This window comes from Euprymna scolopes, chromosome 3, assembly GCF_053919585.1.
Source record: "Euprymna scolopes isolate OS-2025 chromosome 3, ASM5391958v1, whole genome shotgun sequence".
In the NCBI taxonomy this organism is placed as follows: domain Eukaryota; kingdom Metazoa; phylum Mollusca; class Cephalopoda; order Sepiida; family Sepiolidae; genus Euprymna; species Euprymna scolopes.
The window spans coordinates 32,640,778-32,666,880 of NC_136484.1; the positions used below are offsets into that span (position 1 = coordinate 32,640,778).

Here is a 26,103-nt window from a genome sequence, read left to right on the forward strand (position 1 = left end):
GCACATTCGATTGAAGTACTGTAAGGGATGCAACATTGTAGTGATGAGGCAGGAGCTGGATTTTGGTAAACAGTGAGAGACCTATTAGATTATAGGTTTTTTTTTAACTCTGTCTAAGTGGGAGAGAGAGAGAGGTGGGAGAGAGAGAGTGGGGCGAGGGAGAGAGAGCACAGATGTGCCAACAATATTCTATACAAATGGTGGTTTTTGTAAAGACAGAAGTTTTTATTTCGTTTATTTTGGTAGATCCATTGATGGTTTTCTTTTTTTAATTGAAAGCCATGTTTAATTTAAAGAGTTTTTAATGGGCAGCTAATCTGTACAAGTCCTAAACTTTAAAGGTTTGCAGACAAAAAAGCAAAGATCTTTCTCGTGTAGACATGTAAGATTATGTGCAGGAATTCTAAAAGATTCAATATTTTTATGGAGCAATTCCACTTTCTTATTGCTTGCTAGCAGATCGTGACTTCATTTGCTTGGTTAGTTCATATCGTCAGCGTCTATAAATAGACACTTCCAATTTTCTTGTATCATAACCTCTAATTATAGAGTATGGTTCTCCTTGCTGTCTCGGTTTCTTGGAGACTGCATAGAAGTACCAGACAAAAATTCACTCAGACAATCAGCCCGACAAGTGTGAGGCCAGGAACTGGCCCAGTGCCTGTTAGACTGAGGTACGCTGCCTGGGTAGTATATAGGAAGTTCTTCCTTCCAGGTCTTGTCACCCAGTTTTCAGATGGAGTAAGTTTAATGCTTACTGCACGAGGCGCCCCTATCAGGGAATGCCGACGGGACTGTCCAGGCAATTTTTGTTAGGCCAGAGTGCTCCCCCTTTAGAGGCGCTGGTTTGAACATCCCACCTTCCAACCTTCTATCACATCATTCTGAGGTGGGCAGCAAATATCTACCCTATCATTATATAAAAAATATTGCAACATCTTTCATTTGTTTTATCAAAAAATCCGAAGCATAAGTAAACTTGTTTGGGATTTTTTAATGAAAAAAAATGCTAGTTTAGGACCAAGTTCCTATTGACTTGCTTCCCCACAAGACATGAGTTATACAAAATCGATTTCCAATGGGTGGAAAATCTTGCTCTTCCCCTCCCCTCCCCCAACAAAAAAGATTGGAACAAAATTTAAAATTGCCTCAGTCCAGAAAAAGTTCTACTTTATTGGTCGAGGACACAAAAGATGAAGTGTAATATTAGAACAGATACTACATTTTACTCCTAACCAAGTCAATTTGAAAATATCCGGGTTTTACGTTGGGAAAAGTGCAACACGTTTGGTTGACATCAGATATGCTGTCATGTTAAACTCGTTCGTTTCATTCATCTACAAAACTGAGGTGCTGATTTTACAGCTGGTTCAAAATGTAGAACACGAATTCTTTCTCTTTTTATTTTCTGTAACCATTCTGTAGATATTTCTTTGAAACTTACTAAATTATCCCTTTCTAAATAAGTAACCAAATAAATACGAATATCCTAAAGGAGTAACTCAATTCATATTATTTGGATTCTTCAAACGACTGTTCTCGTTTGGTGTGTAATTTTCACAACGTTTCAGTAGATTAAATAAAAGGGTTTCGTTCAAAATACCGGGCAGACTCCCGAGTTCAACAGAAAGATTCCCAAGTTCGAAAGAAAGATACCTAAGTTCGACAGAAAAATTCCCGAGTTTTACAGAAAGATTCCCGAGTTTTACAGAAAGATTCCCGAGTTCAATAGAAATATTCCCAAGTTCGATAGAAAGATTCCCAAATTCGACAAGATACACTTGAAAAAGGTTGGATGTTACGTTAACCGACCGTTGTGAAAATAACACTCAAGATGAGAAGAGTAGTCCGAATAATCCAAATAATAAGACTAATCAACCTTCAGCTAAAAAAATTCAGAAACCTAAATACAATATTCTGTTTGAATTTAATAAAAAAAAAAATGCTGTAAAAAAAAAACTTTTTATTCTTCTTCCTTTTCATTATCGTTTTGCAGCTTTGCAACTTTATACGCAAACCAACGTCAAAGAATGGAATGAAGAAAGCCAGATTGTTAAAGATAAGATTTCATTCTGTGCAAAACCGCAAGCAAAGTAAGTGTCATTAAACACACACATTTTTCTATGAGTTTTATAATCATTCATGGCGTCATCAATCACATGTTACATGAACTATGACGTCATCCACTAACTGTTTAGTATAATCATCGCTTATTGTTTACCTTATAATCACAAGCCAAAATGTCATCTTTTGTTGAGCTTTTAGTCTAACTTCTGTGGAAAACGGTCGCAATTTTTTTTAAGCATTGCTCTGTATTTGATTACGTCTGGAATCTCAAGTGCTCATCATACCGATATTAGTGCAACTATAACCGATCGATTTGGAGCCTATAAGTTTTAATAATAATAATAATAATAATAATAATAATAATAATAATAATAATAATAATGACTGAGATTAAAATCTTCCAAGGTGATTCCCTATCACCACTACTATTTATCATAGCCGTGATTCTACTAAACAATATACTAAGCAAATGCCAAGCCGGATACAATTTCACTAATACAGATGAAAGAATGAACCACTTAATGTACATGGATGACTTGAAGCTTTTTGCTAAAAACAAGAAGGAATTAGAGATGCTAATAAATGCAATCAGAATTTTCAGCCAGGATATCTGGATGGAATTCGGCATGGAAAAGTGTGCATTGCTGATCGTGAGAAGGAGAAAACTGGAAGGTATGATACTTTCCAACGAAATGGAGATGAGGGCGACAGAAATGAAAGAGAAAATTGGAAAGGAATACCTCCGAAGAACAAGAAAACTCCCAAAAACTAAACCATATATGAGAAACCTAATTAAAGGCAGTGTCACTAGTAAGATACTCTCGCCCGTTTATAGGTTGAACCAATAAAGAACTGAGACATCTAGACCAGAAGACAAGGAAACTCATGATTATGCACAATGCACTACACCCAAATGATGATACTGAGCGACTCTATGTGACAAGGAAAGACGGAAGAAGAGAGCTGGTTTGTATAGGAGACTGTGTAAATGACACAATAAAAAAATTAGAAAAATACATAATGCAACACCGAAAGAATAATTACTTATTATTGTATTAGTTATTGTGCTTATCTCAGTCCCTCACCCATGTATGCGATTACCATCCTGAAAATAAATTGGAATCTTAGGAAGATCTCTATCATTCCAGTAATTATAGGAGCTAACTGGACATGAAAAAGAATTTCAAACACTATCTGGCAAATATACTAGGTGAACCAAGTGCAAGAGAGATTCAAACAATTGCACTTAAAGGGACAGCCAAAATCTTAAAAATATCTTTTGGTGGGAATATCTGAGTTAGAGAGTGAATGTTTGGCATCTGATAGGATGCCCCATTCCCAGCTTGAAGAAACTGGTAAGAAAATTTAAAAAAAAAAAATTAAAAACAGATTAATGGATAATTAATCCCAACAATAATGACATTCTTATTTTTACTCATTATTTTTCTAATGCATGCAACGTTATATTACAGCCAAGAAACAAGTTACATGCTGAGACCGTCCCAAATTAAATGGGTAAGTTGTTTGTGAATAAAACTACATTTGCCTTTACTTCATCTGGATGTCAAATTAAAAATGATAAAACGACGATTTGGGAAGCAGTTAACTCTATTTTCACAACATATGTAAGCTTTTTTTTTTTTCGCATAAAGCATAGTTCTAGTATAACCAGCCAATCTAATTTATAAAACTCACTATGTCTGTCTGTCTGTCTGTCTCCATATTTTCAAACTCTATCTCTACCGAAACTAAAAGCTGCAGAGCGGTGCTAGGGGCCTCAAATGATTGATTTTTTATGGACCGTTTTCTTTATGGGTCTTTAGCCGGTTAAAATAGTTTTTAAGGGGTCAAAAGGTATCAAAATTGAAAATATTGTTATACATTTTGTACATTCATCTTAGTTTATTTTAACCAGTTCGTATGCATGTCACGTTGATATAGTGGTAACGTCACCAGCTTTAAATGCTACAGTTTTGCTTTTCGATTCGATTCTAGCTGATGGTACTCAAATACTTTTTTTTTTCATTTTGGAAATCACGACTCTATAATAATATATACGAAATCTGGACAAATGAAAATATCATATTCAAGTATATTTTACAACCGGGCAAAGCCAGGCGCCCTCTCCTTGCTAGTCTGCAATGAAATTTAAAAAAAAAAACAAAAAAAACGAAGCATCAATTTTAGCATAACGTGGGGACTTTATATCCTCACAAATTGCCTCTTCTGTTCTTTATCGATAGAAACGAGTAGTTGCCTTTCAGTATTAATGACATATGGCATGACCATAATGATACACTGGTTCTCGTTAAATCACCAAAGTTAAGCAACGTTTAGCCTGGCCAGTAACGAACGGGTGACTATTTGGGAATACTAGATGCTGTATATCATCTCTCCTAACTAGGATATACATGCTGACTGGGAGCATTTTTCTTCTTTTTTTTTTTTTACACAGGCATAACCACTTATCAAGGCCCAGAGACCACTTGAGGATAAGGGTTAAGAGTGTACAGTAGTCAATTAGACAATATAGTAATCGTTAGTAATGGAAATTCGGTAAATTTGTTAACTTAAGTGGAACGGCTCATCAAGAACTTGTTTACGTTGGACTTGAAGACAACCATATTGTAGTCAGCTGGAAAGCAGGAAAACGGAAGACAATTCCACAGGCGTTCAGTTCTAAGAAAGAAGCTTTGTTCATGGAATCTACGTTTAGGTTTAGGCACAGATAAAGAGTGGGGGGGGGAATTATTGGTAGTGTTTTCAGCTAGACGAGTGTTTCTTGTGAGAGTTTGGCGAGGAGGAACCATAGATTGAAGCTCAGTCGAACACTTTCCATGGAAATAATGATAAAACAGAGACAAACTCGCAACATCTCTTCTGTGAGATAGAGGTTGCAGCAAAGAGAAAAGGACATCTCCTACGAGGCTACGAAGTCTATTTTGAACTCTATCAAGGCAGGACATTTTCCAAAACTTCCATTTTTCAGTAGACGGCAGAATACATTACACTGGGTGAATGTCACAAAAAAACATGGTATTACCGGTTAAAAAGAAAAAGAAATGTAGTAGTAGTAGTAGTAGTAGTAGTAGTAGTAGTAATTGTTGTAAAGATACTGTTCTTTCCTTCTTTCTCCTTTATGGCTGGAATAATGGAAGCAATTAAAAACAACTACGAATAACTCCATTATTTGCTCTGAGATTTGTTTATACATTTTTACAATGAACTTCACATTAATTTAATTCTAAATGAACAGCGTTTTTCCCCCTTTCAGTTCCCATAAGATGGTAGAGGCCTCGAAGACAGCATCTGCTCATTTTGACATAAAATCATTTAGAGGCATGAAAAATGAAATAAACAATCGAACCTTTTTTCTACATAGTTGCTCTCATGAGACAACATCCGGTACATGTCAGCACAACTTCTAACTTGATGGAATTTTCTTGCTTAACTTATCTTGTATTAAATTTTCCATTTTAAATCTTTTTTGGACATCAATTTGTTTTTATTAAGGTGTCATGATCTATTAAGGCCACATGAGTTAAATAAGAGTCAGGTGGACGGTGACACAATACCATGATGATGATTATTATTGGGCAGAATTTGATTATTTAATACAACAGCTCAACAATAATTTCTTTACATCGGACTTGAAAACTACCATGTTGTAGTCATCCGGGCAGCAGCATTTTGTTCCACAGATAGGCAGTTCTAGGAAAGAAACTTGCTTATGGAAGTTTCGTTTAGTTTTAGGTAGAGAGAGAGTGAGAGAGGGGAACTATTCAGAGGGGTTGTAAATAGGTGAATTTTTGTTGCAAATATTTTGCAAAGGAAACCATAGATTGAAGCTCAGTCGAGCAACTACCATGAAAATAATGATAAGAGTAGAAAAAGACAAGCAACAATTCTTCTGTGACAAAAAAAGTAGCAGGAAGATGAAAACGGCATCTCCCATTAGATTTCGAAGTTGATTTTGTACTCTTCCAAGACCTGAAAGTTGCTTTGAGCAGCACCTCCTCAGATGTGGCAATAATACTCCATCTTAGTTTGCAATAAAATTTGGCTCGTAATTTTATTTGTTTTGGGGACCTTAACACTGCAAAAAGGATCATGAATTTTATTAAGGATTCCATGGGTGACAGTTTTTTTTTGGAGGGGGCGGGGGGTAGCATGTTTGTTGTCAGACATTTTAGGTTAACATGGGTGGAATTTGAGGGTGGCAGTTACCTTATATTGCACACCAACAACATTTAATGTATGCTGATGATAATTGCTATTTACTCTTATTAATGCCCCTGCGAGTCTGTCACCTCCCACTTCCTTATCATCACTATAGTATAGTGTTGACAGGTATCAGCTTGAACAAAGCACTTAAAGCTTCAACACATCTTCACCTATTTACCATTAGAAAATATTGATGATTCTTATAAATTACAGATTGTTATTAACATAATATAGAATACAAAAATAATTTTAATATTTTTCATTCTTTTTTTTTTTTTTTTTTCTACAGGGCTGGCGGGATCAAATGAAATCGATGGAAGGTGAGTTCTTAAAAATTGCTGGACATTTGCTTTTTTTTTTTTTTTTTTTTTTTTTTTTAAAGCTTACATAGTAAAAACAATTGCATAAAACAAGAAATTTCCAACACTGTGGTTGTGATCGCAATATTATGGATATTTTTTTAATCAGTATTTCAAGCAATGTCATTGACCGGGTTTAATCACTTGACTTTATTTAATTTAATGTACATCCTTCTACAATTTAAATCAATTTTTCAAACATTACAATTTTTAATGTTTTCAATTTTTATGCTAACTAGCAATTATATACATTTATTTTTTTATTGAATTCCTCTGATAAAAGAAGCCTTATTTTTTAAACTGTTTTTAAATAATAAATGTTGTAAATTTTAATTTGCATCATTTAATTTCCTTGGTGTGTACACATGCACACATTAGTTAAATATTAAAAAAATAGCGTCATAAATTTTAAACAGAATTTATTAAATATTAAACAATAACGTTCTATAATTTAAACAGCATTTGCTAAATATTAAACAATCACGTTATAAATTTTAAACAGCATTTATTAAATATTAAAAAATAACATTATATAATTTAAACAGAATATTATTGGCCTTTTGGGGTTTTTTTTACAAAGGAGTCACCACTTATCAAGGCCTGGAGGTCACTCGAAGATAAAGGTTAATGACTGTACGGTAGTCAGTGAGATAATATCATAGTAATCGTTTGTAATCGAAATTTGGTAAATTGGATTACTTAAGGGGACGGCTCATCAAAAACATGTTCACACTGGACTTGAAGACGACCATATTGTAGTCAGTTAGAAAGCAGGATAACGGAACAGAGTTCCACAGACCTGCAATTCTAAGAAGGAAGGTTTGTTCATGGAATCTATGTTTAGGTTTAGGCACAGACAAAGAGTGGGGGAAATTATTGATAGTAGTTTCAACTAGACAAGTGTTTTTCGTGAAAGTCGGGCAAGGGGAGGGGAGACCATAGATTGGAGCTCAGACGAGCACTTGCCATGAAAATAACGATAAAGCAGAGACAGGCTCGCAACATCTCTTCTGTGGGAAAGAGGTTGCAGGGAAGAGAAAAAGGCATCCCCCACTAGGCTACAAAGTCTATTTTGAACTGTGTCAAGGAAGGATAAGCTGCTTCTAGCAGCTTCTGGCCAGATGTGGTAACAGTACTCCATCATTGGACGTACTTGGCTCTCATACAGGTACAGAATTGCATCAGCAGTGAGGCATCTACTGGGATATTAGAAAGATGCCACCATTTTCCCAACAGCCTTGGCAACAGATTTGATGTACGTATTCAATCAGAAGACTGACTGGTCTGTATATAGAGGGAGATGACCAATCACCTGAATTTTTAAATATGAGACATACTGATGAGGTTTTCCAGAGTGTTGGGAAGCAATTCTGCTTAAAACAATGCTCAAACAGCTTTGTAAGTATGGGAGCTAGTTCTGGTTGAAGCTTTTGGAGCACTATGATAGGAATGCCGTCAGGGCCAGTTGCTTTACTGGAATCAAGGCTTTTGATTAACTTGGCGACATCATGTACAGATATTTATATGTTGCATAGCGTGTTTTCAGACACAGAAGGGAATATCGGGGTGTTAGCAGCCGTGATCGCATGGGGTAGAATTAGCTGCAAAGTTCTTGGCAAAGAGTTTGGCTTTGCCGATGCTGATAAGATTACCTAAGGTTCATTGGTGATGGTTGGGATAAAGCACAAGCTTCTATTCAGGACCCTCTTTGTTATTTGCCAAAACTGTTGGGAACCAAGCCACTACTCAGTTACTTTGGACTTGAAAGACTGAGCATACAACTCTCTTGCATTCTTTATTACTCTTTTACAGTGGTTGTTGGCAGTAATGAAAGCGGTTTTAGTCTCAGTACATCTATTACGTTGGTAGTTATGGAAAAAGTGATTTCTGTGCACAATGACAGCAGCACATTCTGTAGAAAACCACGGCTGGCTATTAGATTTTTGCTAGAATTTTTGGAGGGTACGAAGCGGTCTATACCAACAATTAACAATTCCATCGGCTCTGATGCTATAGAGGACACATTTTTAAACATGGGCGCAGAGGTAAATCTGATATAAATGTATGGAAGCTATCCCAGTCAACCATAGAGTATCGATATACTGTACGATGGAGAGGTACGTCTGAGGACTTATTACATTTTATTTTTATCTTAACTGATACAACAGAGTGGTCAGAATATCCAAGTGGAGACAGAATGGAAGCTGAATACAGTTCAGGGCAAGTTGTGAGAAAAAGGTCTAGGAAACTTGCATACTGACTGTCAGTGTTGGGCACATGAGTGGGTTCGTAAACAATTTGAGTTAGGTCATAAGCAATGAAGAAATCGTGACAGAACCTCCTCTCTGTCTTGTTTGAGTGGACTGTTTCACATTGTAAACATTGAAGTCTTTACAGATGTGAATGTTAGCCGAAGGATGAGCAGACGGGATGTGGTAAATTTTCTCAGATATGTTTTTAAAGACAGTAACTCAACTGTTGTGGGTGCGATAGAGGACAAATATAAATGCAGTAGTGTGAGCAAGTACAACCCAGAAACACATATAAGGCAGTTTAGGGTATTCTCTGGAAATGTCCATACCACATAGAAATCCATCTTTAATGTGGACACATATTCCATGGCGATCTTGGGGGGGGGGCAGATTTGGGCATTAAATTAGAATATCCTTTAATTACGAACTTATCTAGGGAAATAGTTGGTCCAATGCTAGTTTTACTTAGGAATAATAGATCTGGCTTTGCCTTCTGTAATTGGGTTTTAACCTCTGAAGGGGTTGAACGTAGACCCCTGATGTTTGAAAAGGAGACATGGTAGTGGGGATCTACATTAGAAGTTGGAGTTCTGCATTTAATCTTGTATTCTTTCTGGAGACTTTCCATGATGGAGATTTGGGATTCGTGGAATAGATCGACAGACTTGGTTAGAGCAGGGCAAAGAGAGAAAGTAAGGGAGAAAAAGAAACGAAGAAATATATATTTTTTTTGTAGCCCATATCTTCAACATACAAGACGGTTTACATCATATCTACGCCAAGTAGTTACATGTATTGCGCGTATGAAAATAGTTCTATAGTGATGTCATTACATTTTCATGGAGTTTTTTTTTATTTTTATTTATTCATATTATTTTTTTAGATCCTCTAAATGAAGAGCTGTTCCATGAGTTGTCACAGAAAATTGGTAACAATTGGAAAGAACTGGGGAAAAATTTAGGAATCCCTCCGCGGGCAATACACCGTATCAAGAACAATACATCAGTCGTTCATCCCGAAATGGCTTGTTTTGAAGTACTAACTCAATGGCATAAATTTTCTGTCATGACTGCCAGCAAGGTAAGATTTCTCTTTGCCAATATAATCACGCTGATATATAAACAACGGTGAGATTCAGTTGTTTTGTTTTACGATCTGAACTTAAGTATCTCACTCAAACAATTAGTCGCAAATCAACACTCATCGTTATCATCATCATCATCATCATATTTGAAATTGGGACTTGGCAGGCGTAAGTCAACATAAAATGCACTTGTATGTATGCACAGCACAAATATATATTTATACGTTAAAGGCGATTAAATTTTAACGTTTTCTTATCTATCTGACGATAGCTTAAATAGTAATGACTAAGGTTGGAACACCAAATATTTTGGTTTCAATTCTAACTAATGGCAATAAAGTTATTTTTTATTATATTTCTTTTTTTAACTTTTGTAATCACTACTATATATTGCATACAATATAAAAATAAATAGAATATTGGTTCTATAAGAATAAATACAGAATTTGCGTGAATTAAAATATGCTTCAGTACATTTTATGACTGGGCCATACCGTGTGTGGAGGGGATGGGCACTACTATATATTGGGTACAATATAATAATCAATAGAAAATTGGCTCTATAACAATAATAAATACAAAATCTGTATAAATTAAAATATATTTAAGCGTATTTCATTTGATGTCTGCTTTATATACCGACATGTATCGGACGACTTTTAGAAATTGATTTACAAACTAACCTATCTCTGACCAGGTTATTATTTCTCTCTCTCTCTCTCTCAAATCTATCCTTATCGCTTCCATGTTGTCCTTGCACTTTTCCTATGAACGAGCTCTTCAACCTCAACTGTTCTACATATACTAACCCAAGAACTCTCATTCATCCTTTCAATGTGACCAGACCAACAAAGTCTCCTGTTCTGCACACAGTTCCCTATGCTGTCTACATTTAATCTTTCTCTGATCTAAGCACGTCTTTAAGACTTACATTACACATCCATCGTATTATCATTTCTTTCCATGCAACACATGTCCTCAACTCTCATTCACCTGATATTTCTCCCTTTAGTCGACAGTGATAACGTTATGCTTGTTAGTAATTGCAGAAATTATCTGAACTTACTCCATGTACTCCTAATTCTTGCAATTACACTAGTACCAATGCTTCTCTGCGTTGTGATGTTATAATTAAGGTAAAAAAAAACACACAACTTTTGATTAACCTGAATATATCCAAATATACTTTCTCCACATCCGAGTTTTTATCTGTCTCCATTGTCTCCCACACAAATTGGTTATCATCTCTTAATTTGTCCGTAATTCCACTGTACTTCTATAAGTTTTGTTAAAATTACACGGTTACAGTCAGCTAACGTACTTCCTAACTTCTGGTGTGTCTATTACCGGAAGTAGTAACTAGGCAAATCCGTTCCCTCAATTTTTCTCTAACGCCTATATCTCCCCTTTGTATGTACTCTTTTTTTTTTATTTTTACCTTTTTCCGATCGTTCATTTTTTGATTAAATAATCATTGAAAAGTGTTTTCGGTCTTATTATAATTAAGAATTATTGAAATTAGCTTTGTATTTTTTTTTTAATTATTTTAAGAATTATTGAAATTAGCTTTGTTTTTTTTGTTTTTTGTTTCTTTTTAAGAATTATTGAAATTAGCTTTGTTTTTTTTTTTTGTTTCTTTTTAAGAATTATTGAAATTAGCTTTGTTTTTTTGTTTGTTTCTTTTTAAGAATTATTGAAGTTTGCTTTGTTTTTTTTTTGTTTCTTTTTAAGAATTATTGAAATTTGCTTTGTTTTTTTTTGTTTCTTTTTTAAGAATTATTGAAATTAGCTTTGTTTTTTTTTTTCTTTTTAAGAATTATTGAAATTTGCTTTGTTATTTTTTTGTTTCTTTTTAAGAATTATTGAAATTTGCTTTGTTTTTTTGTTTCTTTTTAAGAATTATTGAAATTAGCTTTGTTTTTTGTTTTTTTTAAGAATTATTGAAATTAGCTTTGTTTTTTTTGTTTTCTTTAAGAATTATTGAAATTAGCTTTGTTTTTTGTTTTTTTTTCAGAATTATTAGCTTTGTTTTTTTTTTGTTTTTTTTAAGAATTATTGAAATTAGCTTTGTTTTTTTCTTGTTTTTTTTTTAAGAATTATTGAAATTAGCTTTTTTTGTTGTTTTTTTTTAAAGAATTATTGAAAACACATTTTAAACTCTTTTAAACTATTTTGGGAATATTATGTATTGGATACGTCTTTTTTATAATGTTTGAGATTTTGTTATTTTGATTTCAATAGTATCATTTTTATATTTTAATAAACCTATTTATTATATAAATACAAAAAAAGACATTTTTATAATTTCATAAACATATTTCTCATAAACTTTCAAATAAAATAAAAACTTTTTTTTGTTATTAAAAGTACAAATAAAAACTAATTGTATTATTTCTATCTTTTTATAATTTTGTTATTTATTGTACACTTTTCAATAATGTCCTTTTCTTATATTTCAATAAATCGCTTCACAATAGAAATACTGAAAAATAATAAAAGTGAAGGAACTGATTTAACTTGTCACCGCTTCCGGTAGCAGCCACGCCGGAAATTAGGAAGAACGTTAGCTGACTATAACCAATTGCACTTTACAGAGACCATCAAATGATTTTTTTTTTAATGGTGACTTTATTGCTTAGTTGGTTATGGTAAAATATTTAAAACATAAAAGATTATGCCTTTTTTAATTATATTTGAGATTTTACCTTTTAATCATTATCGATTTCATAGCGTTGTTTCCATCTGTGAAAGACATTATCATGAGACTGCTTCCCTGCAAGTGAAAAGTCATTTTCAAATCCAGTATAAACAAATACTTGGTCATAAAGCATCCTCATAAGACTCAAAATAATCCCTTATTTGAACTTTTATAAAAAAAATATGCTTATGAAATAAGGTTTTTACCGCTTATAGTCTGACAGGCCCGCAGCAACTGTAAAGGTACTTTGCTTAAAAAAGCTTGATTTTTTTTTTTTTTACTTTATTATTTTTAGTGTGCAATCATTTATATTAGTGAGAAACAATCGATTGATGACGTCCAACGAACACAAATTCAGAATAGGGGCGTCAACAACCATCAGGGGGCTATGTTTGAAGAAAACCAAATAAAAATAGAGTAGAGAAAAACTAGCAATGTCTTGCAAAAGGGGCTGTATAGAACAAAATCATTCACCACTATTTGCAAAGTCAATTTTGTACTTTTTAAGAAAGAGTGTTCAGAATGGCACCTCCCCTGATTTGGCAGTAGGTTTTTTTTTTGTTTTTTTTTTTCCTAAATAAAATCAAACATCACAAGATTGATAATTTTTTTTCTTCTTCAACTCTTTCTTTTATTCTTCAGATTCAACTGCTCAAATCTGCTCTTTCCGTTATTGAAGAAGATTTAACACATACGGTGGACGATATTGCAGAGAAATACGAAAATGAATATACAAAAGTCATACAAGGTATTCACTCTATTGTAACCTGTTAAAAAATAATGATGTTCCAACCATAAAGCAACACGAATAGAAATAAATCCGTTAATTGTAATCAGTCATTAGGATGGAAGCAAAGGAACTGTTCGCCCAGAAATTCAAGAAAGTTTTTAGATTGATTAAATACTCATATGGAATCTAACGCAACAAAATATGGTGTTGGCCAGTTCTCATCATAGTGAATACAAATGTAAGCATCACAGGCCGACAGAAATCATTATCATATTGTATGAATCCGAAGATTCTATTGTAGGCATTGGTTTCTTCAATATTTTTCTAGTGAGAATTATTTCTAGAAAGACATTGGGTACTTACGTGAGGGACCACGTGAAGGTTGCCAACATCCTAAATGAAAGTGACACTAATTCTTTTTTTCTGGAAAAACGAATAGGGAATTAATTAAAATGAATGTTTAAAAGAATATGCAAATTAGCTAGATCTTTTTGCAGATGACTGTAATTCCACGACCCATATATAACAAAGCTGTATTTTCTGTTTTAAATAAGTAGAAAAAAGGTTATTTAATATGATTATCAATAACAATTTTTTTATATGAGTGTATATATATAAAACAAGAGTATGTTATGCATTTGTATCGTTCGGACTACTATTCTCATCTTGGTTGTTATTCTCACAATGTAATCTCCAACCTTCTTCACAATGGCTGTTATTGGTAAATGGTAAAAAAGAATGCTTTCGTTCTTTTTTCAACAAACCATAGTTATTAGAATACACATTCTTTTTCCATTATTCACCAATAGCAGCCGTTGAGAAGATATACCTGGAGAAGGTTGGAGGTTACATCAGCGGAAATGTTGTAAGAATAACAACCAAGATGAGAACAGTAGTCTGAACAATCCAAAGAATGCAAATTAACAATCCTTATCTAAAAAATTCAGAAACGAAAGTCTTTTAGTCTTTCTGTTCTTTTTATATACTGCCTCAAATAATGGCCACTATTTTGGACAGTAGATCATAACCACAGCAGGGAATCTCTTATCTGAAAACACATTACTTTTTTGGAGGGTGGGTGGGGGCTTAAGCTCTTAACATAAACTTTTGTTTAAAGAAACTTTTCTTTTCAAAGCAAAATTAAATTCTGGGTGGTAGAAATCCAAACATTTTTAATTTTTTGTGTGGCTTCTTTTCTCTTAACCAAATATTTCTCATCCGCAGCAAAATTGTTGCAAACATGTAACCTAGTGCATGGTTACAACAATTATTTTAATCCAAAGACATTGAACACTAATCATAACCAGTGATGGGATTCAGCCGGCGAACCGGTTGTTAAAATTACGGAAACCCCTATTCATAACTACATTATAGTAGATTCTTTATTCTTATTAACATTTTCTTAGAACCTGTTCTTAAAAAATTTGAATCCCACCACTGATCAAAACAAGTAATACCAAAACTTTTTTCTTTCTTTTAATCCAAACAAAAGAATCTCTAAAGACCAAGTTTTTTGACCAGATTAGCCGATCTGAAGTCATGCTCTCTGCCTGGCAGGAACTCGCAATACGTCTTGGGCTCAACAAAAAGGAAATTGAAAACCTAGAGAAATGCAACACATTGACAGCCAGAGAAAAATGTTACAATGCTTTAATGTCCTGGCAGAATTATAACAAAGAAACATTAAGGCAACAATTGGCAGAAATGGGATTCACGTTCTTGGCTGGTAAGTATTCTTCAGAAAATGTTCTTGTAATCTCAAGGTCATCAATATTGGAACAGAATTAATCCTGGGAAGTTAGAAAAACTAATAATACGAGATGCCTTAAATAAGTTTCCAGGCCTTTTCCGTATGGGCATTTTTATTGGTAGAATACGCATGAAAATCTAGTTCTCTTAGAAGTAATCTCTTCCGGCTGCATTGCACTTGTGCCATTCCAACAACTTCTAAAAGCCTCCATTGAAATCCTCGTGTGCGAGCATGTCAATAACCCTTGTCACAGCCTCTTTCATCTTCTCAATTATCTCATAATGACAGCCTCTAAGGTTTCCTTGAGCTTAGGGAATAAGCAAAAGTCACAGGGAGCAAGGTCTGGACTATAGGGAGGGTGAGGAACTGTCTTGATGCCCATCTTGGTCAAATAGTCAAGGATATTTCGAGGATAGAGTTGTGGTCTTGTGCATTGTCCTGGTGGAAATGCCACTGACCTGATTTGAAGAGTGCTGGCCTCTTCCAACGGAATCTCTTCCTGAACTCCTTTAAAACCTCAACATAGTATTCCTTGTTGACTGACTGTCCAGTGGGAACCCAGTGCATATATATCATACCTGTGCTGTCAAAAAAAGGGATCACCATGAGTGGATTTGCTCTGTCTGGCCTTCTTAGGTCTGGGAGAGCCAGTATGCTTCCACAGGTAACTCTGTCTCTTAGTCTCTGGGTCATAGTAGTAGATCCAGCTTTCATTACAGGTCACCAGAGCATCAAGAACTGCGGGATCTGAATTGATTAGCTCGACAATAACTTTCTTTCTGATTTTCTCTGAGCACCCTTCGGACAAACTTCATGCAAATCTTATGTATCTTCAGTTCCTCATAAATAATTGTATGTAGTTCCTACACTGACATCAAACTGCACTTATTGTCTCTACAGACACATAATAGTTCTTATCCATGAAATTCTTTATTTGTCCAATCAACACTGGTGTTTTGATTTCCTTACTTCTCCCACACTCATTATCCCTCACAGACTTACTTGAATCTTTTATGCCACTCAAAAACTGATGCACGATTCATGCAAGATGGTCCAAAAGCAATCTGAATCATTCCATACGTTTCTGTGACATTTTTCCAAGTTTAAAACAGAATTTTATTGCATATCATTCTTTTAAAGTGTCCTCACATCCAGATTGCGTTTTTGAAATTCACCAGCTGTGACAATCAGGCTTTAGTAGGATGTATGTCAATTCCTGCTGTAGCTGTTCATTTGAACCTGAAATCATAAAACTTGGTCATTCATCTCATAAGATGTATAGCAATAACATATTGAATTTTCAAGAGTGTACGACAATTTTAAATGCCTGTACAAAAAAAGTTTGGAAACTTATTGAAGGCATCTCATAACTTGCGGGACTTGCGAAAATTCCACGAAATGAAAAGTATTAAACCAACAAATGTTTCGATAAAGCTGATATTCTTATGAATCATTCAAAAAAAAAAAAAAAAAACTTTTTGTACAGAAAAATTAATAACAGCAAATGAGTTTATTAACATTTCTATGAAAATAGCATCCATTTTAAATATAGAATTGACATAAATGAGATAAATTAATAAGTACTAATACTCAGTAATATTGTGTTACATAGTTCCATTACAATAGAAAAATGCAAGCATGAAAAGTAATATGGTTGAGCTTAAACATGGAAAAGTAAAGGACTAGTTTTTAAAACTAGAAAAAAAAAGGACAAGATATTCTAGTAAAAAATATAAATTTATAGCTTAAAATATTGCAGCATTAGAATTGATTATATGATGTTAAATTGATTTTTTTTTAATTTTAATGCTGCTATATTTTAAGTTATAAATTTATTATATTTTTTTACTAGAATATCTTGTCCTTTACTTTTCCATGTTTAAGCTTATCCATATTACTTTTCATGCTCGCATTTTTCTATTGAAATCCATAATTTTTCTAGGCTTCCAATAAATTCACTTCTTTAATTTCAGTCTTATTTTTTTGCCCCCATAAACATAACATATACACATATGTAATAACAATGTAGGGCACTCGTCTGCTTTCAATAACATCCCCCAATTATCTCCCTTTCATTCTGTCTGTTTCACTTGTTACTTCTCTTTTTGCGACAGCAGTGAATTAGTAGCAACACTAGTCGCTGGAAACCAGTCATAAAAAACGTTGCTCACCTCCTCACGTTTTTTTACGATTTTGAACACCACTAAATTCATCATAAGTTTTGTTTTACTGAACGAAAATTGAAAACTTTTTCACAATATAGCTGAGAAGGTGATCTATAAATTATAATAATTGTTTGAAATTCGGTCGAAAAATGAGTGAGCAGTGAAGCAGTTCTAAATGACTAAGACTAACACTTAACCATCTATTCAAAAATTACCGTGTTTGAATGATAAAGATAATAAAATCACATTGTAAGAGACAATCTTAAATTTACTCCTTCAGTCCAGCACCTCTTGGCAGACAACTTTTTTTTTTCTTCCAAATTTTCCCCTTTCTTATGTAACTTTTCACTGACTTTTTTCTTCAGTGAAAAATCGCTGCACGTCAAAATTATTAAGAGTTCATTTTTTAAAACACTATTTGAAAAAGAGACTACATCAAAGAGAAGTCACTCATTCTTATCTAGGGGTTGCCAGATTGGCCTTTTTAAAGCCAAATGTTGAAAATTTGGCCTTTTTTGAAGCTGTTTGGCCTTTAAAATTTGTATTTGGCTTTTTTTTTCAAAGTATAACTAAGAAAGGAATAAGCAGACTATAAAATATGATAATTTATAATGCTTATAATGATGACAAGAGAGTCTAGATTACAAAGCCTCATAAAATATAAGCTAAGATTGGAATGTAATTTTGAATGCGTTTTAAGAATTCAAATGTTATTTTCCCAACCTGGGAGTTCGTGGCTCCATTCAATTCAAATATAGCTGCTAGCAAGAAGAAAGCTCCAGATGCATTTATGGGAAGGAAGTGGGGAACAAGGAAGTCGTTAAAGATAAATTGAGAGAGAGGTAAGGAACATAAAAGAAAAAAAAATCGAACCAGATGACGAAGTTCTCGCAAAACGGTAGAAATCAGTCTTTACTTACGAAAAAAACAAACCTTTTTGAAATAAAAAAATGCAGAAGTCTCAAATTCCTAAAAGTCTACCGTTTAAAAACCACATGAAATCTGATTTATGATTGGTAACAAAATTTTAAATAAATGTCATGTAATATCTTGACAGATAACAACCCATGCTCTTCCTATAAAGAAACACCTAATAAAAAATTTATTTATCACGCAAGATAAGGTTTATAACATCTATGTTTATAGTATAATGTTGCATGCGAAAGGCCGGCTCGCTATAATGTTGCACGTGCGAATGACTGGCTCGCAATAATGTTGCGCGCGCGTGCAAATGGCCGGCTCGCTATAATGTTGCATGCGCGTGTGCGAATGGCCGGCTCGCTATGTTGCGTGCGCGCGTGCGAATGGCCGGCTCGCTATGTTGCATGCTCGCGTGCGAATGGCCGGCTCGCTATAATGTTGCATGCGCGCGTACAAATCGCCGGTTCGCTATAATGTTGTGTGCGTGCGCACGTACGAATGGCCGGCTTGCTATAATGTTGCGCACGCATGCGAATGGCCGGCTCGCTATAATGTTGCGCACGTGCGAATGGCCAACTCGCTATAATGAGAATGCAAAGTGTTACATAGTAGACAGTATATATAACAGGTGTATATAAACAAAGACCAAAACGTGTACATATAGTTGTCTATATATTTCCAAGTCCATAAACATGTAACGTAAATTTTATGATCGTCTTTATAATCTTGTACATATATTTATGAGGGATTCTCTAATGCATACATAGCTATAGCAATGTCTCTAATTGTTTAGTGCGTGTGTGCACATATATCTATAAGTGTGCATAACAAATGCAGACAATTTACAAACAGACAGTTCTTTACACAAAGGAACAGATAACATTTTCCAAAGAACAACAAACTACACTGTCTCTGGTGCCACATCTTGCAATTCGTCTACTGTCCACTCGACCAACCTTTAACTCCCAAACTCTGACTGTATTGAACCTGTTTGTACTTTACATAAATATCTACATATCAAAACTATTATTTCTTAACTTTCTCACCACTAATTGAGGTTTTGTAACACACAAGAACAATCGCCCCATCTTTGTAAGATAATTTTGTTTATGTTAGTTATGAAAACTAAAATTCCTAACTTGTACTAAAATTACATTTTATCAAGTTAATATTCCTGGTACATATTTTAGCTGACAAAACATTTTTCAAACGTCAACAATCATATTAGTAACATATGTACACATATCTCAATTAAGAGTAACAGAGAAAAAGGCAGGATAAAAAAAACAACTTTTAATGATTTAAACACCATCTCAAGCAATTACACAGAGCAATTACACAGAGCAACATGAACGATAACATTTTATGAATAAACTTACCTTGTACCAACATGGCTAATGTGCAATCTACATTTAATGTGGAAAAACATGCTAAACAACAAAGAAGAGTTCTATTTTAATTTAGTAGATACATCAACACGTGGTGCACTAGATAATGGTGTTAAGCAATAATCGGTAGAATTATGTAAAGATTCATTGAGTTTGACAATATGTATTTTAAGTAATTGTGAAGTCATATTGGCCGTAATGTGAGAATACCAGTGAAGATAATAACCTGAATAACTCAAGTAATTCAAATACAATCTAGTTTAAGGTTAAATTGCTGGCTTTCTCCAATACACGTCTTCTGGAAAGGATAAAATATTTTCACCTATAAGATAGACCATATAATGCAGACATAATAGAAATTTAACAAGGCTTTAAACAAGACGATTAACATTATTAATGAAGTAAATAAATATATATATATATGTTAAATGATTTTTTTGTATTTTTTAAATATTTATCCAGTTTAACATTTTTTCTTCTCTTTTCCAGACAAAATTTCAACTGACGAAGAAAAAAATGATTAAAAGAAACAAAAATTGAAACGAAAATAAAAAAACGAATAAAAGACAGAACATTGATTTATAATTTTATTTAATAAACATATAAATATTTATTATGTGCATGTAGAACTGTCTTTGTCATCTGACCATCGACTTACAAAGGCGCTATCACTTTGTTCCATCTCTTCTTCATCATCCAAACCATTCACTTTCATACATTCATCTTCAGATCCATCATTTTCTTGCACGCCATCCTCTTCAACTTGCACTGATTCAGCAGAAACTGTAACATATTTGTTATATTCACATCTGCAAAAAAATAAAAACAGGAGTCATTAAATTTCAATTTTAAAATTAAAGAAAAATATTTTAAATGTGGAGGAGTATAAGAACTCGGTGTTAGAATGATTGTATGAACAAAAATGGACAAACGAAAGAGATATATAGAGTTTTTTTCTTTTTTTTAATATCTTCATAACTTCATTTATTTATTTTCCAGATAAATCACAAATCAGTAAAATTGATTTACTGTTTTTCATATAATTTTATATAATCTAGCTGACACCACCTTCCGCCTGAAATTACCTTGGTGTTGAACAGACTTTATAAAGTTTGCATTCTTAGAAATTAGCCCAAATGACTTGAATAGAATATATACAGCATAATCACATTGACACACCAGTTCTTGTTTGATCACTACAGTTAAGCAACATTGAGCCTGGTCAGTATCAATGGGTGACCATTTGGAAATATTATGTGCTGTATATATGAGGATGTCGACACCTTGCAAAAACTGCAAAAAATCTAATGTTGTCAATAAGAATATACAAGCTGCGCATGCGTGGTCCCTCTCTGATGATGCCACAAAAAATAGTGAAGAAATGATGAATGTGAGAAGTGTGAAGGGCCAACGTTGCCATCACATTTTTGCCAAGTTTCAGAAAAATCTAATGGATGGGGCAAAAGTTAGGGGGTAAAAAGTGTCATTTTTTGCAATTTGGGGGCATTTGTAATCCCTTTTGAGCTCCTTATAATGCCGAATCGCAGTGAAAATGGACAAATGGTGCAGTTTCACGCCTTAAGACATATATATCTGAATTCAGCACCATGGAAAACCACCATATAGACATATATATCGAGTTTTTGAGTAATCTGAAAAAAGAGCTCCCAAAAGGTATGTTTTTTTAGCCCTAAAAGTCCCAGAGGCGTGGAAATCAGAATTTTGCCAGGGTTACCCAATACTGAATTCATATTAAGACAATGGGTTCTACATTTTGGCCAAGTTTCAGGAAAATCTAATGGATGGATCAAATGTTATGGGGTAAAACGTAATTTTTGGCCTCTTTTGAGCACCTAGGGACGCAACGGGAATTTTCACCAAAAATTTTTTTTTTTTACTTTGCACATCTATTTAATAAAATACAATTTGTGGCAAAATTTCAGGAAAAGCTAATGAACAGTTATCTGGCAATCGTCCGGACTAACGCGCAGACACCACTGAAAACATAGGTTCCTCTCTGGTAAATCAGGGGACCAAAAAAATGTATAGTAAAAAGCATATTTTTTTTTTAACCTCCATTCCATCAAAGGATTTGTTGCAAGAAATTTCAAATTCCTTCATAAGAATTAGGTCTTCTAAATGAAAATATTTTTGGATCATCCAGCAGCCAATACAGCTTTCCCATCAGCACAATAGAATAAAACGTTCTGAAGAAGAAACAGTTTGGTTTAATTGGAATCATTTAAAACCGAAATAAAATTTATTGTACACAATTCATTGATTTGTTTCATTTGTCTTTTTTATACAGCATTTTTTTAGTCCTTTCAAAGTAATTTAATATTTTATCTTTTCAAAGTCACTTAACATTCTTTCTTCTTTTCAAAGTCACTTAACATTCTTTCTTCTTTTCAAAGTCATTTAACATTCTTTTTTCTTTTCAAAGTCATTTAACATTCTTTCTTCTTTTCAAAGTTATTTAACATTCTTTTTTCTTTTCAAACTCATTTAACATTCTTTTTTCTTTTCAAACTCATTTAACATTCTTTTTTCTTTTCAAAGTCATTTAACATTCTTTTTTCTTTTCAAAGTCATTTAACATTCTTTTTTCTTTTCAAAGTCATTTAACATTCTTTTTTCTTTTCAAAGTCATTTAACATTCTTTTTTCTTTTCAAAGTCATTTAACATTCTTTCTTCTTTTCAAAGTTATTTAACATTCTTTTTTCTTTTCAAAGTCATTTAACATTCTTTTTTCTTTTCAAAGTCATTTAACATTTTTTTTTCTTTTCAAAGTCATTTAACATTCTTTTTTCTTTTCAAAGTCATTTAACATTCTTTTTTCTTTTCGAAGTCATTTAACATTCTTTTTTCTTTTCGAAGTCATTTAACATTCTTTTTTCTTTTCAAAGTCATTTAACATTCTTTTTTCTTTTCGAAGTCATTTAACATTCTTTTTTCTTTTCAAAGTCATTTAACATTCTTTCTTCTTTTCAAAGTCATTTAACATTCTTTTTTCTTTTCAAAGTCATTTAACATTCTTTTTTCTTTTCAAAGTCATTTAACATTCTTTTTTCTTTTCAAAGTCATTTAACATTCTTTCTTCTTTTCAAAGTTATTTAACATTCTTTTTTCTTTTCAAAGTCATTTAACATTCTTTTTTCTTTTCAAAGTCATTTAACATTCTTTTTTCTTTTCAAAGTCATTTAACATTCTTTTTTCTTTTCAAAGTCATTTAACATTCTTTCTTCTTTTCAAAGTCATTTAACATTCTTTTTTCTTTTCAAAGTCATTTAACATTCTTTTTTCTTTTCAAAGTCATTTAACATTCTTTTTTCTTTTCAAAGTCATTTAACATTCTTTCTTCTTTTCAAAGTTATTTAACATTTTTTCTTTTCAAAGTTATTTAACATTCTTTTTTCTTTTCAAAGTCATTTAACATTCTTTTTTCTTTTCAAAGTCATTTAACATTCTTTCTTCTTTTCAAAGTCATTTAACATTCTTTCTTCTTTTCAAAGTCATTTAACATTCTTTTTTCTTTTCAAAGTCATTTAACATTCTTTTTTCTTTTCAAAGTCATTTAACATTCTTTTTTCTTTTCAAAGTCATTTAACATTCTTTTTTCTTTTCAAAGTCATTTAACATTCTTTTTTCTTTTCGAAGTCATTTAACATTCTTTTTTCTTTTCAAAGTCATTTAACATTCTTTTTTCTTTTCAAAGTCATTTAACATTCTTTTTTCTTTTCGAAGTCATTTAACATTCTTTTTTCTTTTCGAAGTCATTTAACATTCTTTTTTCTTTTCAAAGTCATTTAACATTCTTTTTTCTTTTCAAAGTCATTTAACATTCTTTCTTCTTTTCAAAGTTATTTAACATTCTTTTTTCTTTTCAAAGTCATTTAACATTCTTTTTTCTTTTCGAAGTCATTTAACATTCTTTTTTTCTTTTCAAAGTCATTTAACATTCTTTTTTCTTTTCAAAGTTATTTAACATTCTTTTTTCTTTTCAAAGTCATTTAACATTCTTTTTTCTTTTCAAAGTCATTTAACATTCTTTCTTCTTTTCAAAGTTATTTAAAACTGAAACAACACTTTCCTAACGAAACCAGATGATAAAAATGATATTTTTTGCATAAGGAAAAAAAATAATCAGAGAAAATGGTAAATTGCATCAGATTTGAATCATGACGACATGGAGAGGAGCCTAAAAGTAAAAGTTTATGCATTGTCTGAGGGTATTAATGCATGGTAGAACATAATAGATTTAATTTGGTTCAGTTTGATTCTTTTTCTTGCACACACTGCCATAGCGTGATGGTGCATGCGGGTGCATACTGCCACAGCATGACGGCGGGTGCACACTGCCACGGCGTGACGGCGGGCATGAAACTGAATATGATGAAATGCTGAAACGATACCAACTATAAATAAGGAATTGGACACAAATAGCTATTTTAATCATAGCAGGGTAAGATTTTTTTTTATGTGTGTCAGGAGCGGCATATTTCATCTAACAATATTAGTGTTTAATGATCACGGGATAGATTTAATTGAATTTGAACTTTCTGTATTAAATTCCATAGTCGAACTTGATTTCGTAATCTGCGTTGGTAATCATTAGACCAGAAAATCCAGTCTCTACCACAGTTTGAGAATGTTATAAACAAAACATGTAATTTCTTTCTAAAAGTTTCGTAAAAGTTGTTAAATAATTATTTAAAAATCTTCAATTTATTGAATAAACATCATTTATTGGCAAAAATATTTTTCATTGAAAAAGTTAGATGAAAAAAAATCATGAAACTTTCGTTTAGCGCCTTCCAGAGTTTTCCATAATCTGCCGGAACGATTTAGACAAGAATATGGTACTTTTACTGCATTAGTACTAATATAATGTTGTTGCTACTGCTATTGCTTTGTTGATTTTTATAAAATACATCACTATAGTGTAAAGTAAAGTGTAAAGTAATTATGAATAGGACACAATTTTGACATAAATTGAATAGCACTACATTTTCTGTTTAAAAAATCACAAATTTCCACAAAAGAATCAGATAAATAGTGAGTTTAGAGGTTGCATGCTATTAATGACAAAATGTGAAACAAGTTGATCTCTAATATAGAGATTTATGAATTCTTTTAAAGAAAAAATAAGTGGGAAAAGGAAAAAGGGGGAAACGAAAAAAAAGGGGGAAATTAAACGGGGGAAAGGAAAAAAATGGGGAAAAAAGAAAAGGAAAAAAAGAAAAACAGGGAAAAAGAGAAAAAGGAAAAAGAAAAAATGGAAAAGAAAAAAGGGATAAAAGAAAAAAGGGATAAAAGGAAAAGGGGGAAAAGGAAAAGGGGGAAAAGGAAAAGGGGGAAAAGGAAAAGGGGGAAAAGGAAAAGGGGGAAAAGCAGGATAAAGGACAACTAGGAAACGGGGGGGGAAAGAAAAAGGGGGGGGAAGTAAAAAAGGGATAAGAGGAAAAAGGGGAAAAAGAAAAAGGGGGGAAAAGGGAGGAAAAAGAAAAAAGTTTGCTTACTGTCCAGCAGAAGATTTCTTAGCAGACAACCAATATCATGCTTTCCTTCGATTGACCCAACTTGTACAGCGATCTGAGGATCTCAAAATGTAACCCTTGCATCCAATGCTGCCACAGCAAGTTGCTTGACATCTGGTCAGAATGCTACAGCCAAAACTAGAAGAAAAAATATAATCACCATTATTATATTCCGTTTAACGTCCATTTCACATACTGGCATGTGTTAGGCAGCTTTTAAAAATTGACTCCAAACTCTGACCAGCTTTTTATTTAACACACTCTTACTCTTTTCCATGGTTTTCTTCCAACTGACTATATATTATCTCAAATATCTATTAACAATACCTGTCATCCATTTCTTTAATGTGACCAAACCAATGAGTCCCCTATTCTGCACACACACACATCCCTGTGTGTTATTTCTCCGAACACAACAGTATACATGCCTGATAAACTTTTCTCCTGTTGACAGTGGAAACACTAGTGATAGCAGGGGTTCTCTCAACTAATGTCATCGACTCATAACTTTAAAGAACATTGTAAACAAACTGCATGAATAAAATATATACACAAAATAGAAACACAAAATATAGATAATAATTTCAGGTTAGTATTTTCCAGAGGTGAAGCAACCAATGAAGTTTTAGCAATGTTAATGCAAGAGTGTTCAATACCTAAGTAGAGCAAGATATACTTTTTATTTTTCATAAGCTTCTACAGGTCGCTACACATTCATGAGTATGTTTCGGTCAGCCAGCTACAAGTAACTACAGATCTCTTCAGGCCATATTTCTTATACAAAAATGAAGTCAATAATGAAAATTTTACCGAAGTTTCCAGCACAGACTAACCAGGTCACATCACTGCTGATTATTCTGTGCGTGAAAGAATAACCAACAACACGAATGAACCTATACATATAAGCATGCTATACAAATGAGCAAA

At 33.0% G+C, this 26,103-nt stretch overlaps 2 protein-coding genes across 2 annotated transcripts in view; one reads left to right on the top strand and one right to left on the bottom strand.

Moving 5' to 3' along the window:
* Positions 1 to 21,915, top strand: part of LOC145260825 (uncharacterized) — a 111,510-nt gene extending 89,595 nt beyond the window's left edge. Inside the window, exons 24-30 of the mRNA XM_080119107.1 lie at positions 1,997 to 2,093; positions 3,540 to 3,582; positions 6,581 to 6,611; positions 9,786 to 9,982; positions 13,327 to 13,432; positions 14,907 to 15,140; positions 20,128 to 21,915. Coding sequence (XP_079975233.1) covers positions 1,997 to 2,093; positions 3,540 to 3,582; positions 6,581 to 6,611; positions 9,786 to 9,982; positions 13,327 to 13,432; positions 14,907 to 15,140; positions 20,128 to 20,162 — 743 coding nt within the window. The 3' untranslated portion in view covers positions 20,163 to 21,915. The remainder of the gene's footprint in view (positions 1 to 1,996; positions 2,094 to 3,539; positions 3,583 to 6,580; positions 6,612 to 9,785; positions 9,983 to 13,326; positions 13,433 to 14,906; positions 15,141 to 20,127) is intronic.
* LOC145254559 (periodic tryptophan protein 2 homolog) overlaps positions 20,213 to 26,103 on the bottom strand; it is a 65,513-nt gene continuing 59,622 nt past the window's right edge. The window contains exons 4-5 of the mRNA XM_080113107.1: positions 25,159 to 25,314; positions 20,213 to 20,447 (exon numbers count right to left, since the gene is read on the bottom strand). The gene's annotated coding sequence lies outside the window, so the exon portion shown is untranslated. The remainder of the gene's footprint in view (positions 20,448 to 25,158; positions 25,315 to 26,103) is intronic.